A 17407-nucleotide genomic window follows, 5' to 3' on the forward strand; every position below is an offset into this window, starting at 1 on the left:
GCTAGCGACGTGGACTTCAGTGGTGAGGGACACAGGTCCAGGTTCTGCAGCACCACGGACAGAAGGACCTGAAAGAGAGAGAGGGACAAACAGAGGGAGAGAGAGAACAAGACTACAGGAAGAGAGAGAGAGATTACTCACATATATTTATAACATGAATAACCAGATAAAGGGGGAGGAGCTCAGTGTGTCATGATGTTAAGCCACCAGTGCTGCCTAATGACAGCATATTGATTATACTGATTACTGCATCGATTAACTATAAGCTTTGTTAAAAAGGAAAGTCTTTAATCTACTCTTGAACATAGAGATGGTGTCTGTCTCATGAACCAATCAGGGAGCTGATTCCACAATAAAGGAGCTTGATAACTGAAAGCTCCGCCCCCCTGTCTGCTCTTGGAAATGTTCAGAACCACGAGCAGGCCAGCATTTTGGGACCGCAGGGTCCTAGTGGGGCAATACGGGATAATCATCTCTGTAAGGTAAGGAGGGGCCTGGCCGGTGAGGGCTTTAAAAGTAAGTAGAAGGATTTTATATTCAATCCGTTCCCTAACAGGAAGCCAATGCAGAGACGCCAGAACAGGGGAAATGTGTTCTCTCAGTCTGGTTCCTGTCAGAACACGAGCTGCTGCGTTCTGGATCAGCTGGAGATGTTTAATAGACCTTTTTGGGCAGCCGGACAGTAAGGAGTTGCAGTAATCCAGTCTGGAAGTCACAAAAGCATGGACTATTTGTTCTGCATCTTTTCGGGTTAGTAGGTGCCTGACCTTTGAAGAAGTGATGGGCAAGTTTGGTATTCAGAATAGGAACCTAGAAGGACAGATGCTGGTGGACTTTCCCAAAAGGATGGAAATGGCAGTAGTTAACACTTACTTCCAGAAGAGACTAGAACATAGAGTGGAGGGAGGAGCATACAGGTGGACGACATTTAAAGGAGGTTGGTGACTGTAAGGTCGTGGTAGGAGAGAGTGTAGCCAGTGCAGCCAGCATAGTCTGGCTGCACTGGCTACACTCTACTCTACTCTACTCTACTCTACTCTACTCTACTCTACTCTAGTGGTCTTGTGTGGCTTTCAGGGAAGAGGTGAAACAGGATCTTGGTGGACAAGAGAGGCTTCCAGAAGACTGCAATACAACAGCTAAGGTGATCAGGGAGACAGGTAGGAGAGGACTGGGTGTGTCTTCTGGAAGGAAAGGAGATAAGGAAACCTGATGTTGGAACCAGGAAGCGCAGAAGTGTACACAGGAAAGGAGGTTAGCTAAGAAGAAGTGGGACATTGAGAGGACAGAAGAGAGTAAACAAGGATACAGTGAGATGAGACGCAAGGCAAAGGATGAAGAATGGGAAGGCAGCTGGACCAGAGACATACCTGTGCAGGTGTGGAAGTGTCTAGGAGAGGAAGCTGTAGAGTTTTTAACGGGGTTGTTGAATACAATCCTAGAGGAAGAAGATGCCAGAGGAACGGAGGAGAAGAGTTCTGGTTCCATCTTCAAGAAGAAGGGAGACAAACAGAGTTGTTGAAACTACAGAGGATAAAGCTGATGAGATACGATGAGGTTATGGGAAAAGGTGTTTGAGGCTAGACTAAGGACAGAAGTAAGTATTTGTGAGCAGCAGTATGGCTTTATGCTGAGGAAGAGTACCACAGACGCAATGTTAGCATTGAGGCTAGCAATGGAGAAGTACAGGGAAGGTCAGAAGGAGCTGCATTGTGTCTTTGTAGATCTAGAGAAAGTCTAGGACAGGGTGTTCAGAGAGGAACTGTGGTACTGCATGAGGTACTGCGGTACTGCATGAGGTACTGTGGTACTGCATGAGGTACTGTGGTACTGCATGAGGACGTCTGGAGTGGCAGAGAAGTATGTCAGTAGTTCAGGACATGTATGACAGCAGTGAAGTGTGCAGCAGGAGCAACAGGGGAGTTTAGTGTAGAGGTGGGATGCACCAGGGATCAGCTCTGAGCCCCTTTTTGGTTGCCATGGTGATGGACAGACTAACAGATGAGGTGAGACAGGAAGCTCCTCTGAATATGATGTTTGCAGATGACATTGTGGTCTGCAGGTAGAGGAGAATCTAGAGAAGTGGAGGTCTGCTCTAGAAAAGAGAGGAATGAAGGTGAGCAGGAGTAAAACAGAGTACATGTGTGTACATGAGAAGGTCCCAGGGGGGACAGTGAAGCTACAAGGAAGAGACGTAAAGAAGGGAGAGGACTTCAGGTACCTCGGGTCAACAGAGCAGAGTGATGGAGAGAATGTGGAAAGGAGGTGAAGAATCGTGTGCAGGCAGGCTGGAACGGGGGGAGGAGAGTATCAGGTGTGCTCTGTGATAGGACGAAGGGACAGGTCTACAAGACAGTGGTGAGGACAGACATGATGGACGGCTCAGAGACAGTGGTGAGGACAGCATGATGGATGGCTTAGAGACAGTGGTGAGGACAGCCATGATGGACGGCTTGGAGACAGTGGTGAGGACAGCCATGATGGACGGCTTAGAGACAGTGGTGAGGACAGCCATGATGGACGGCTTAGAGACAGTGTCTCTGAGGAAAAGACAGGAGGCGGAGCTAGAAGTGGAGGAGATGAAGATGCTGAGGTTCTCCTTGGGAGGGACCAGGTTGGACAGGATCAGAAATGAGACAATAAGAGGGACAGTGAAGGTTAGACGTTTTGGAGACAAGGTCAGAGAGACCAGACTCCGATGGTTTGGACATGTCCAGAGGAGAGACAGGGACTATATCAGTAGAAGGATGCTGAGGATGGAACTGCCAGGGAACAGGGCTAGAGGTTGACCCAGGAGAAGAGACATGGACGTAGTGAGGGAGGACATGAGAGTGGCTGGTGTTGGGGAGGACGATGCAAAGGACAGGACTAGAGGACGACCCAGGAGAAGATACATGGACGTAGAGAGGGAGGACAATGCAAAGGACAGGGTGAAGTGGAGAACATTGATTTGCTGTGACAACCCCTCAATGGGAAAGTACCATAGTAGTATATAAAGTTGCTCTCTCCCATTGTCAGCTGGGATTGGCTCCAGTGTAAAATCGTTACCCATATTGGAATAAGCGGTTGAAGACAAGAAGATTAGCGACTGTCTTGTCTTCAAAATGAATAAATTATCCTGATTAGGCGATAGGAATGATTGATTAGATTGGTTACTATTGGTTATTTTCTGTGGGATATTTGGGAGTTGGGCTTTCATGATACCTGCATTTTAAGATCGAAGAATAAAAACAACAATACTTCTTTAGATGTGAAAAAGAATCTGCCTTTTCTGTTGAGTTTGTTCGCTGTTAGAGACACTTGAATAACACCAGATATCTGAGAGAGAGAGAGAGAGAGAGAGAGAGGAGAGCTGATGATTATCGATTAGATTGATTGGATCCTCACCTTCAGAGAGAAGCCAGCCCCCCTTTACTCTCACACTGGTGAACCCTGAAGCATGTGGGTGTGTATTTCAGCACACCCACATGTGACCTGTGACCTGTGACCTGTGACCTGCTGCTGCTTCTGACGTCAGGCTGTGCTCCCCAGCTGGAAGCCTCATTTTGATTGCTCCTTTTTTGACACATAAATGGATGCAATTCTTTTCCCCCGTCTGGACTGAAATGATGAGCTTCCGGTACTCACCGGTACTCACCGGTACCCTAACCCTTTTTTTGTACAGACATTGAGCCACATAATGTCATTTAATACTCTCTCTATATATTTTACATACACAGATTTTATTCCTGTGTGAGCAAATATAACTTTTTGTAAAGAAACTTAGAAGATTATAATGGATAAAATTTTAATATATTTATATATATAAAAATGTATATATATATTTATATTTATATAATATAACATATTATGACAGATACAGTTTATGACTGGATCAAGGATCCAGTAGCACTGAGAAAGAAAACCCTTTGATGAGAAAAATGCAATTCAAATACAGATAGTATTAGTAGTAATAGTAATAATAATAATAATAATAGTAAGATATTAATATTAAAGATATATTTAAAATACCAGAAGCTGTCTGCATGTATGCATAAATGACATGAAGACACTGAGCGAGAAAGCAGCAGACATCTATGAAAATAAGGAAATAATAATAATTAAAGCCGCAAGCGGCGTTGTAGGCCCTCGCCGGCCGACAGGCCGTTGAGCTGACCCGCCGACGCACGCCGCTTTTGTCCTGAGTGCTTCGCAAGTGTTTAGATTTGAGCTGCATGAGTAGCTCACAGTTTAGTCAAATCGTTATTTGGATTATATGGCCATCTGCCGTCAGGAGTTTCAATCCAATATGGCCGCCTTCCTGTGTGTCTGGGGGCGTGGCCACAATACATTTTTTTTTTGCCCTGACATGACGCATGTCTGTACCGAATTTCGTGGCTGTCCGACAAAGTTGGCGTCGGACCCCTCCCCATAGGAGGGGTTGCCATCGCCATGGCAACAGCGTAAAAACAACATGGTTACGATTGTGTTTTTTGATCGGGACCACATGAGGGACTTTTCTGGTAAGTTTCAATCATTTCTGGCAAAGTATTTTTTTAATTCCCATTCAATTTTTGTTATCATTCTCTAGGGGGCGCTGTAAGGCTGATTGTCAAAGTTTCACTTTTAAAATGTCCAGGTAGGAAGGGTCAATAAGTGTTTAAAATTTGGTTTGGATTGGAGTGTGTGTGTGTGCAAACGCTGACTCAGCAGTTTTTAAAATTCAATCCAATATGGCCGCCTTCCTGTGTGTCTGGGGGCGTGGCCTTAATTTTTTTTTTTTTTGCCCTGACTTGACGCATGTGTGTACCGAATTTCGTGGCTGTCCGACAAAGTTGGCGATGGACCCCCCATAGGCACAATGCATTGTGATTTTTGTAGGTGGCGCTAGCGCGCCACTTTTTCATGCCCAGTTTTAAAACACATAAAATAATTAATTTTTCGCCGGTTCTGAGCTTGGTTCAAAGTTTGGTGAGTTTTCGAGCATGTTCAGGGGGTCAAATTGCCGTTTAAACAGCAGAACAAAGAAGAAAAAGAAAAAGAAAAAGAAAAAGAATTAAAGCCGCAAGCGGCGTTGTAGGCCCTCGCCGGCCGACAGGCCGTTGAGCTGACCCGCCGACGCGCGCCGCTTTTGTCCTGAGTGCTTCGCAAGTGTTTAGATTTGAGCTGCATGAGTAGGTCACAGTTTAGTCAAATCGTTATTTGGATTATATGGCCATCTGCCATCAGGAGTTTCAATCCAATATGGCCGCCTTCCTGTGTGTCTGGGGGCGTGGCCACAATACATTTTTTTTTTGCCCTGACATGACGCATGTCTGTACCGAATTTCGTGGCTGTCCGACAAAGTTGGCGTCGGACCCCTCCCCATAGGAGGGGTTGCCATCGCCATGGCAACAGCGTAAAAACAACATGGTTACGATTGTGTTTTTTGATCGGGACCACATGAGGGACTTTTCTGGTAAGTTTCAATCATTTCTGGCAAAGTATTTTTTTAATTCCCATTCAATTTTTGTTATCGTTCTCTAGGGGGCGCTGTAAGGCTGATTGTCAAAGTTTCCCTTTTAAAGTGTCCAGGTAGGAAGGGTCAATAAGTGTTTAAAATTTGGTTTGGATTGGAGTGTGTGTGTGTGCAAACGCTGACTCTGCAGTTTTTAAAATTATATCCAATATGGCCGCCTTCCTGTGTGTTTGGGGGCGTGGCCATAATTTTTTTTTTTTTTTGCCCTGACTTGACGCATGTGTGTACCGAATTTCGTGGCTATCCGACAAAGTTGGCGTCGGACCCCCCATAGGCACAATGCATTGTGATTTTTGTAGGTGGCGCTAGCGCGCCACTTTTTCATTCCCAATTTTAAAACACATAAAATAATTAATTTTTCGCCGGTTCTGAGCTTGGTTCAAAGTTTGGTGAGTTTTCGAGCATGTTCAGGGGGTCAAATTGCCGTTTAAACAGCAGAATAAAGAATAAAGAATAAAGAATAAAGAATTTTTGCAAAAACAATATAACTTTTTTTCTGAGTGTGCGATTTCTACACAAAATACATTTTCGGAATGGTCTCGACGAGGGCTACGCGTCTGTGGGGGCACACAAACACGAGTTGACGAGCTTCGCTCGTCAACTCGTGTTTGTGTGTGTGTGTGTGTGTCTGTGTGTCTGTGTTGTTTAGTGTCGGGGTGTGTGTGTGTGTGCTGTTGAGTGTCGTGGGTGTGGGCGTGGGTGTGTTGGTCGCCCGATGGTTGACTCGCTGCGCTCGTCAACCATCGGAAGACAGTTACAAACACGAGTTGACTCGCTGCGCTCGTCAACTCGTGTTTGTGGATCTCTGTGTGTGTGTGCATTTGTGTTGTTTAGTGTCGGTGTGTGTGTGTGTGCTGTTGAGTGTCGGTGTGTGTGTGCGTGAGTGTGTTGGTCGTCCTCAACAGCATGGCAAAGTTGGATGCCGAGGGTTGACGAGCTGCGCTCGTCAACTTTGTCGAGGGTTGACTCGCTACGCTCGTCAACTTGTCTTCTGCGTTGCAAAAGCAATAGCCCCTTACGCCTAGAATAGGCGCTCGGGCCTAATAAAGAATTTTTGCAAAAACAATATAACTTTTTTTCTGAGTGTGCGATTTCTACACAAAATACATTTTTGGAATGGTCTCGACGAGGGCCACGCGTCTGTGGGGGCACACAAACACGAGTTGACGAGCTTCGCTCGTCAACTCGTGTTTGTGTGTGTGTGTGTGTGTCTGTGTGTCTGTGTTGTTTAGTGTCGGGGTGTGTGTGTGTGTGCTGTTGAGTGTCGTGGGTGTGGGCGTGGGTGTGTTGGTCGCCCGATGGTTGACTCGCTGCGCTCGTCAACTCGTGTTTGTGGATCTCTGTGTGTGTGCATTTGTGTTGTTGAGTGTCGGTGTGTGTGTGTGTGTGCTGTTGAGTGTCGGTGTGTGTGTGCGTGAGTGTGTTGGATGCCGAGGGTTGACGAGCTGCGCTCGTCAACTTTGTCGAGAGTTGACGAGCTGCGCTCGTCAACTTGTCGTCTTCTGCGTTGCAAAAGCAATAGCCCCTTACGCCTAGTATAGGCGCTCGGGCCTAATAAAGAATAAAGAAGAATAAAGAATTTTTGCAAAAACAATATAACTTTTTTTCTGAGTATGCGATTTTTACACAAAATACATTTTCGGAATGGTCTCGACGAAGGCCACGCGTCTGTGGGGGCACACAGACACACACAAACACGAGTTGACTCGCTGCGCTCGTCAACTCGTGTTTGTGTGTGTCTGTATGTGTGTGTTGTTTAGTGTCGGGGTGTGTGTGTGTGCTGTTAAGTGTCGTGGGTGTGGGCGTGGGTGTGTTGGTCGCCCGATGGTTGACTCGCTGCGCTCGTCAACCATCGGAAGACAGTTACAAACACAGTTGACTCGCTGCGCTCGTCAACTGTGTTTGTCGATGTCTGTGTGTGTGCGTGTGTGTTGTTGAGTGTCGGTGTGTGTGTGTGTGTGCTGTTGAGTGTCGGTGTGTGTGTGCGTGAGTGTGTTGGATGCCGAGGGTTGACGAGCTGCGCTCGTCAACTTTGTCGAGAGTTGACGAGCTGCGCTCGTCAACTTGTCGTCTTCTGCGTTGCAAAAGCAATAGCCCCTTACGCCTAGTATAGGCGCTCGGGCCTAAAAAGAATAAAGAATTTTTGCAAAAAGAATAAAGAATTTTTGCAAAAACAATATAACTTTTTTTCTGAGTGTGCGATTTCTACACAAAATACATTTTTGGAATGGTCTCGACGAGGGCCACGCGTCTGTGGGGGCACACAAACACGAGTTGACGAGCTTCGCTCGTCAACTCGTGTTTGTGTGTGTGTGTGTGTGTCTGTGTGTCTGTGTTGTTTAGTGTCGGGGTGTGTGTGTGTGTGCTGTTGAGTGTCGTGGGTGTGGGCGTGGGTGTGTTGGTCGCCCGATGGTTGACTCGCTGCGCTCGTCAACTCGTGTTTGTGGATCTCTGTGTGTGTGCATTTGTGTTGTTGAGTGTCGGTGTGTGTGTGTGTGTGCTGTTGAGTGTCGGTGTGTGTGTGCGTGAGTGTGTTGGATGCCGAGGGTTGACGAGCTGCGCTCGTCAACTTTGTCGAGAGTTGACGAGCTGCGCTCGTCAACTTGTCGTCTTCTGCGTTGCAAAAGCAATAGCCCCTTACGCCTAGTATAGGCGCTCGGGCCTAATAAAGAATAAAGAAGAATAAAGAATTTTTGCAAAAACAATATAACTTTTTTTCTGAGTATGCGATTTTTACACAAAATACATTTTCGGAATGGTCTCGACGAAGGCCACGCGTCTGTGGGGGCACACAGACACACACAAACACGAGTTGACTCGCTGCGCTCGTCAACTCGTGTTTGTGTGTGTCTGTATGTGTGTGTTGTTTAGTGTCGGGGTGTGTGTGTGTGCTGTTAAGTGTCGTGGGTGTGGGCGTGGGTGTGTTGGTCGCCCGATGGTTGACTCGCTGCGCTCGTCAACCATCGGAAGACAGTTACAAACACAGTTGACTCGCTGCGCTCGTCAACTGTGTTTGTCGATGTCTGTGTGTGTGCGTGTGTGTTGTTGAGTGTCGGTGTGTGTGTGTGTGTGCTGTTGAGTGTCGGTGTGTGTGTGCGTGAGTGTGTTGGATGCCGAGGGTTGACGAGCTGCGCTCGTCAACTTTGTCGAGAGTTGACGAGCTGCGCTCGTCAACTTGTCGTCTTCTGCGTTGCAAAAGCAATAGCCCCTTACGCCTAGTATAGGCGCTCGGGCCTAATAAAGAATTTTTGCAAAAACAATATAACTTTTTTTCTGAGTATGCGATTTCTAAACAAAATACATTTTTGGAATGGTCTCGACGAGGGCTACCCGTCTGTGGGGGCACACAGACACACACAAACATGAGTTGACTCGCTGCGCTCGTCAACTCATGTTTGTGTGTGTCTGTATGTGTGTTGTTTAGTGTCAGGGTGAGTGTGTGTGTGCTGTTGAGTGTCGTGTGTGTGGGCGTGGGTGTGTTGGTCGCCCGATGGTTGACTCGCTGCGCTCGTCAACCATCGGAAGACAGTTACAAACACAGTTGACTCGCTGCGCTCGTCAACTGTGTTTGTCGATGTCTGTGTGTGTGCGTGTGTGTTGTTTAGTGTCGGGGTGTGTGTGTGTGTGCTGTTGAGTGTCGTGTGTGTGGGCGTGGGTGTGTTGGTCGCCCGATGGTTGACTCGCTGCGCTCGTCAACTGTGTTTGTCGATGTCTGTGTGTGTGCGTGTGTGTTGTTTAGTGTCGGGTTGTGTGTGTGTGTGCTGTTGAGTGTCGGTGTGTGTGTGCGTGAGTGTGTTGGATGCTGAGGGTTGACGAGCTGCGCTCGTCAACTTTGCCGAGGGTTGACGAGCTGCGCTCGTCAACTTTGTCGAGGGTTGACTCGCTACGCTCGTCAACTTGTCTTCTGCGTTGCAAAAGCAATAGCCCCTTACGCCTAGAATAGGCGCTCGGGCCTAATAATAATAATACATTTTATTTATATCGCGCTTTTCTGAAAACTCAAAGACGCTTCCAATACTGTATAAAGCAGTATGTTCTCCATGTCAGGTGCAAAACAAACCCAACAAGTGCACATATAGATGATGGTGATGAAGATGAAGATGAAACCATTTGTCAATCATTGATGATTTTGGTGCAATTTTTGTGTGCAGAAATAGTCCTAGAAGCTGGCCTGCCATAAACAGAGAGCAGCTGGGAGTTTGGGCTGGGTTCATATTAGCGGCCTGAAATATGATCCCTGTCTGGCTCTGCTTGGAGCTACGAGCGCCTTTCATCATCGTTTCAGCAGCATTCACAATAAAAACAGTTATTAAAGACAATATTCATGTGCAAATGTATAAATATGGGGACGGTGTTTCTTAGAAAATGTTATAGGACAGCTGTTTGTGAATAAGGGTACATTTATTCCAGTTTTCAACGTCAGCTCTTTGTAATTTAATCCAACTCACACTTTTTGAGTACAATTTCATCATTTTTAACATCATATTACTGACTTAAAAGGTTTATTAAACAAAATGCTGAACTCTTTATATTTCATTTTGAATACCTTTAGTAATCGGCAGTACTAAGTATCCTACCCAAAAAGCATATTGCAAATCTATCTCCGGATATTCACTGTGGGTTTTTGCGGGACTGGTCATTTGGACGATAGAGAAATGGAGATGACGTCGTTTTTCTGGAGTCAGTACCAAACTGCATTGCATTGCGATGATCTGCGGGGCCTCTGCCTCTTTAGCAAGCAGCCTGTGTTAAACGTTTAGCAGCCACACACACACACACACACCCACGACACTCAACAGCACACACACACACACACCCACGACACTCAACAGCACACACACACACACCCCGACACTAAACAACACAGACACACACACACACACAAATGTATGGAACAAACAGATCCTATGACTCAGTTTTGGGCTCCTGTGGACTCTACGCTCTATACCAGGGGGGGGCAAACCTTTTGACTCGCGGGCCACACACATGCAGCACAGCGAGCGGACGAAACAAAAGGGCGGCAGAGAGAGAGAGAGAACTTTAGACTAGAGACAAACGACGCGCTAGAAAGGGTGAGAGAGAAAACGAGAGATAGAAAACGTAGTAAAATCTGGAGACATTTTAACGCGGTTGACACAAAGGCAAAATAAAATAAAGTAAGATCGTATCTTGAGGAGCCGCTTATCCAAAGAAGTGCAGACCCACTGAGCTGGTGGGAGTCCAGGTGTTCAGTCTACCCACGTCTCACACACGCAATGGCACGGAGACTGTCCCCTCAGAGAGAGTCTCCAGAACAGGACAGATGATAACAGAAGGATCAGCCCCTCCAAGCTGAGCCACTCGGTTTCCTTTGATGCCAATCTTCAGTAAAACAGTAGAACTGTTACCTGAAGCTGCTTTATCTTTTGCACTTTTTAATTTATGTTTTCTTGATGTGTTGTTTGAGATTTACATGCAGAGATTTGACCTTGTTCTCTGTGAGATGTGTTTGGTTTGGTTTTGTATTTTATATTATATAATATGTTTATTGTAGCTAGCAGTGCAAAGAGGATTTAAATAAAGACATTTAATAAACATTTGATATAGTGCATGTTTTTACATTAGTAGCTAATTTTACACAATGCACATGATTTGGTATTAAATTAATTTTGTCAACAAAAAATCTGAGGAGCCACTTGGGAGCCAAAAGAACCGGCTCTCTTAAGAGCCGGAATTCCCATCACTACATTGAACTGAAACAAGATGGTGGTTTAAAGCTAAACTTTGCTGATCTTCCTTTGGACAGTTTCTGGTTATCTGTTGCCAAGGAGTTCCCCGTTCTAGCCAACAAAGCTATTCTGACATTGCTCCCGTTTTCAACCACATATCTGTGTGAGCTGAGCTTCTCAAGCTGGACGGCGATAAAAACTAAAAACAGAGAGACTGAGAGCTGATGAGGAAGAGCTTCGTGTGTGTCTTTCTACCATTACTGCAGGATATCCATTTTGTGTTCATCAAAACAGCCCCAGGTTTCACACTAAGTATAAATACATTAAAACACTATATTATTAACTCTATATTATAATAAAGCTCATCTAATCTAATGTGTACTGTGTTAGAACGTCATTTTGTGTCATTTTGGTTGGTGGTGTGCCGCAGGATTTTGTAAATGTAAAAAATGTGCCGCGGCTCAAAAAAGGTTGGGAAACACTGGTCTATACTATATAACATGTCCCACTTAGAACATTACTGAACAAAAGGAAAGAGAAGAAACATTAAACTAGAGCTGTCTTTTGCACTTCCTGCGTGTCACTCATCCATCACAGATCAATAGTGCCCCCTGTAAGTCACAGCAGGAAGTTCTGCATTTGATCATTCCAGTTATCCAGTCACAAGCCGGTTCGTTATGACGCAAACACGAACAATGAAAGCGCTAAAGCACGAAATCATGCATGCAGCGTGTCTGCGGCGTTTCTCGAGACTCCAGACTTAAATGTGTCCCAGCTGATCCCCAAGACTCTGTCGGGGTCAGCGAGGTGCGTTTATCATGCAGCATCGAGCTAACAGCATCGAGCTAACAGCCGAGCTAACAGCATCGAGCTAACAGCATCGAGCTAACAGCCGAGCTAACAGCATCGAGCTAACAGCATCGAGCTAACAGCATCGAGCTAACTCAGCCATCAGGAGACGAAGGCAGTGATCAGCAGAGTGACATGAGGTCTCAGAGAGAGGACAAGGGTGTGTGTGTGCGTGTGTGTGTGTGTGCGTGCGTGCGTGTGTGTGCGTGTGTGTGCGTGTGTGTGTGTGTGCGTGCGTGTGTGTGCGTGCGTGTGTGCGTGTGTGTGCGTGTGTGTGTGTGTGTGTGTGCGTGCGTGCGTGTGTGTGTGCGTGTGTGTGTGTGCGTGTGTGTGCGTGTGTGTGTGTGTGCGTGCGTGTGTGTGTGTGTGCGTGTGTGTGCGTGTGTGTGTGTGTGCGTGCGTGTGTGTGCGTGTGTGTGTGCGTGTGTGTGCGTGTGTGTGCGTGTGTGTGTGCGTGTGTGTGCGTGTGTGTGTGTGCGTGCGTGCGTGTGCGTGTGTGTGCGTGTGATTCGTACTGATCAGCTGGCTCTGACACAGAAAGGTAATCAAACCAAACGCCCCCCCCCCCCCCCCTCCTCCTCCTCAGTGACTGAATAAACACATTCGAGGATTTGATATCACCGTTATGATTGTTATTTTTCTCTGAATTTATGTTTCTAAAAATACGGACTTTAAAAGTTTCGACTTTTGTCCCGGTCAAATATTAGAACTACAAGCGACATCCTGATAGTTGCTGACTGCAGAGAGGGTTAGAAAAAGAATAACTGTTTGAACATGAACTATTAATCCCTATAATATTAGGCTTAATATTGCAGTAACATTTGGACTCGGGGGGGGGGGATCATTGTGAAGGACCAGAGAAAGTGTTTTCCCTGCAGTGAAGACAGAAAGACAATAAATAAAGTCTCAAACACTGAGACGGAGACACGGACATGTCAACAGAGAAGCTGTTTTAGACGTTATTACCCTCCAGGGCATTCTCTGTGATGAGAGGCTTCATCCAGGAGTTATTGCAACACAGACAGGAATCATCAGCGCTGCACAGACCCCGGGAGGAGAATGTCTTTCTATCGACCGGCGGCGAGACCCTCCGCTGAAAGCATGCAGCGGAAACGAGGGGTCTCGTTCCCAAACATCATCTCAGCACGGCCGGGGCGTGATCAACGCCGTGGCTTTAGCTCATGTGGCTGAATATTAGCAAAAATAAACATTTTAAAATGACTCAAAATAGATTACAACGATGCTAAACTGTCAGCGGTTTAAATACAACAACAAATCACAGCTGAAGTCCGAACGAACTCGAGCATCACGTCGTCTTCTTCCAGCCCCGTTGACTCACACGTTGTTTCCAGCCTACTATGGAGAAGGCGTCAGCATTGCAGTCATAATAGGTGCATTCATGTGGTGTTGGAATAATTGGAGAAGCAAGTTCCCAACTCACAAAACAAAAAGCTAAAAGTAGATACAGGACTTTAAATTGTGTTTTGTTGATTTAAGCACTGAATACGAAGCTTTTGCTCACATGTAAATCAAACAGGAAAACGCAGCAGCGATAAAGAAACACCACTGCATGTCACACGTTCTCCTTCTGCTTCTCATGCGATGTCCTCATTTCTGAGCGGAACAGACAGCAGGTCGAGTAAACAGGTACGCGGGAACAGGACCGCCTGTTTGTCTACTTTAAGGCGCTGCCAAAGCCTTCTCTCACATTTAACCTTTGCTCAAATGGTGCAAACAACACTAACAATTTCATTCTGTCTCCTCCTCTCCTCTCCTCTCCGTTTTGTTTTGTCTCCTCTTCCTGTCTCCGGATGCTCATTGTAGCGTGCAAGCGGAAGGAGCAGGACACGGCGAAGGAGCGCAACAGCACGCCAAAGAAGTCCCGACTGGTCTTCACCGACCTGCAGCGCCGCACCCTGCTGGCCATCTTCAAGGAGAACAAGAGACCATCCAAGGAGATGCAGCTCACCATCTCGCAGCAGCTGGGCCTTGAACTCACCACCGTCAGCAACTTCTTCATGAACGCCCGCCGTCGGAGCCTGGACAAATGGACAGATGAAGGAGGCAGCCCCGGTGGCCAATCGTCAGCGTCCAGCACATGTACCAAAGCGTGATGACAGATAGTGAGGATGGGGACGCAGGATAAGGAGCAGGGAGGGGGCTTGGGTGGGGCAATGGATACGTGGGAGGGACGGAGGGGTTGTGGGCGGGGTCACGGGTTGAAGCGAGGAGGAAAACCAAACTTTTTACATTTTCTTTTGTTTGTCTGTTTCGTCAAACTGAGAGAGGGGCTGCTCACTGCGACGACTTGTTTGTAGCCTAAACCATCTTTTCACAACTTCATGAATTCATAAAGTATCTGACGGGTAAACTCACCTGTCAAACACCTCACCGGGAAGCCGCCGCTCAAATCATAGATTTCCACCACTGACGTGTCATTTAGGAGAATAGGCTGACACGCTAGCCCAAGTACCAAAGACCGGAAGACAAAGTGTGTTTTCTATTATGCAATATAAGCTAGGAACCAACGACACAAACTGACCGCTGACACGTCCAAAGAAAGCCAATGCCAATGAACGCTTTCATGGTCAATTTAAGAAAGGCCAAATATGCATTTAAAACAAGAGAAAGGTGGAGCTGGACTGCAAAGCCGATATTAGTTCTCTCTTTCTTAACCAAAGGCATTGCTCTCATTCCTGACCCTGAATATAGTTTGACAAGAGAATCTCGTAAGCATGAGGCCCGCATCTCACTGTGCATCATTTAACTAGTTAAGTATTCTCCATCCGTTGAACAGGAATGTGTCTCTGACGTTATTTATATGTTCTTAAATAATGTAAAAACCTAGCGATGTCTCACAATGACATGACATTTATGGGATTTCTTGGACAAAACATTGAGTTATTTTCCGACATGTAATGATTTGACTCTTTAAATGGAGCAGCGAATATTCCCAACGCTAAGTCATGGCTAAATATGCAAGCACAAACCACAAGGGTTCAAGGCATGTAGCATTACAAGCTTTCTCAGCATTCTGGAGTATTAGGTTTATGATATGTGAATATATACAATGTGTGAGCACAACCTTGAAGCACATTTTCTTTGCAATAGAACTGGGGCCCTTCGCCAAACCGAGTGGTCTTCACATCTTAGAAAACTCAGGATAACCATTTTTCTAAACGGTTGCTGAAATCCATTCGGCGCCCATCTTCATATGCTGTGACGTACAAATGTACAAAAGCTCGCGGTGACACACTGCAGACAAGCAGCGACACCCACGTTCCAGAAACACACACACACACACACACTGTTTCAAAGAGTCTTTTCTCAAAGGCTCCTCAGAATTCCCACCTTGACCCAAACAACTAAACCAAAGCTGAGCTCAACGTTCCCTGCTTAACCCACCCAACACAGAAGTTAAAGTTCTTCTGCTGTCCACGTCCAGAGCCTGTTCATAAGTTATCCAGTCTTGGTCTATGATGGCTGTAAGATCCAGCCGGAGTGTCGCCACATCGCTCACCTGACGTGGTAGCGCGGATGAGCAGGACCGGTGAGCACCCGAACCCGCGGAGGCCGGACTGTCGTAGTCAAAGAGGACAATCTAAAGACGATGCCTGGCAAGTCCATCTCTTCAGACAGATCGTTTTAGTCAAGTTGCATAATCTGACTTGTTGTTGTTGAGAAATCAGGACAGATGATAAAAAAGTATTTGTTTGCAGCATGTAGGGGAGATGGACGCTTCCTGAAACGAGAGATGAACTGACGCGTCTCGTTTTATCCACACAGACTTCACATCGCGTCCACGGCCAATCCTAATTCACCCACCGATTTTAGCTGCAATTTCGTCAAAAATGTATAACCTTTACATGAATAAATACAAACAAGCCCAAAAAAACTCAACTGCCCAAAAAACCTCATGCTCTGTGATGTCAGCCTTTACCATCTATAATCACCTCATCAATCATCTCTAAGTCAAGCTATTTAACCAAAAAAGAATCAAAACCAAAGGAAAGGCGCCAGTCAGCAGCCCCTGCTCCGTAGAACCCCCAGGCTGGTGCTCGGCCTGGTTCGAGGCAAGCCAAAGGCATTAAGTACCATTTAGAATACAAAGTGGACACTTGACTTTTTCTATTTATTGACAAATTGAAACCAAAGAAAACCTTTTTCTGCACCTAACTGTTCCAACAAAAAACTGACTGAAGATGAAAGAGAATTATTACCAAAAAAAGAAAAAGGGGAAAAAAAGAGTGGCGAGGATGGAGGAGGTCAACAGCCAGGAGAAGAAGGGAGGATAGGAGGAAGGAGGACACCATGGGACTGAAGAAGTAGCTTTGTTCTGCCTTCTTCAAGGGAAATGCAAGTCGGGGACTGAAAAGAGTAAAACCACACGGGAAGGAGGGAAGGAAGCAACGGAGGATGCCGTTGACCAATGTCTTCCTTCTGACCCCCAGGAAAAAGGCAGAACATTCATGCGTCTCTCACGGTTGAAGAGTGTCTTTAACGTGTGCCTATGCAGTTTTTCAAAGTAAAAAAAATGGTTAAAAGAACAACAGAAACCTCATCAGCTAACAAACCAAAGATTCTCCGTTGACGACAGCAGCAGTTCTTCTCCCCCTAAGACGATAACCTTTTGCCAGCTAGCATGTATAAATCTAGCATGACATGCGGCCATGCTGGAGTGGCGTGTGTGGGTTTTAATCTTTTTTGTCTAACTCTTATTCTACAAATTCTGCAGTAGAACTTCGCTGGATTAGCATGTAGGCAAATATGTCTTGATAGTAGCATTTCCTGCATCTGGCTACCATTATTAATGCTACAGAGAATGGTGAATCACAATTTCTATTCTTAAGCTAGGAAATTGCTAGCTAATTTCGCCACAGCAAATAATAGTGCATACCTCTAGTATTTATGATGGTTATTCCTCCAGCATGGTCAAATGAAAAGAAAAAAGCTGATACTCATCCTGAAGAAGGTTTGTCCATTTGCGCTTTCTTGTAGAGTTTTAACTCTCCACATTAATTTCTTACATGCTCCACAGGACAAAGTCTACCTCCAACAATCTCCAGTAGTAGTATAAAAAAACAACAGCTGCCAGACAACAGCCCTACCTTCACATCCACACGGTAGGACGAACTCGGAGCTAACGCGGATTCAAAGCCGCCGCTTCTCCGTTGGCCGTTGTCTGGAGGGTGTGACCATGTGAAACGTACAGTGCGTACCAAAGATTTTTTGCTGTACTTACAATGGCACACTGACACCTTACCCCCGCCATAACTCTTGAACCCATCTATAGAGAGAGACCAATTTCAATTACATCCGTACTCTTTCACAGAGCATGCATGATTACATTTCC

The 17407-nt window shown here is 46.0% G+C and overlaps 1 protein-coding gene across 1 annotated transcript in view; it reads left to right on the forward strand.

The window, feature by feature from the left end:
* The window catches only part of onecut2 (one cut homeobox 2), a 46436-nt gene extending 32268 nt beyond the window's left edge, over positions 1-14168 (forward strand). The window contains exon 2 of the mRNA XM_068752958.1: positions 13879-14168. Within this exon, the coding sequence (XP_068609059.1) occupies positions 13879-14168 (290 nt within the window). The remainder of the gene's footprint in view (positions 1-13878) is intronic.
* Positions 14169-17407: the final 3239 nt, after the last annotated feature.

Source organism: Brachionichthys hirsutus, chromosome 19 (assembly GCF_040956055.1).
Source record: "Brachionichthys hirsutus isolate HB-005 chromosome 19, CSIRO-AGI_Bhir_v1, whole genome shotgun sequence".
In the NCBI taxonomy this organism is placed as follows: domain Eukaryota; kingdom Metazoa; phylum Chordata; class Actinopteri; order Lophiiformes; family Brachionichthyidae; genus Brachionichthys; species Brachionichthys hirsutus.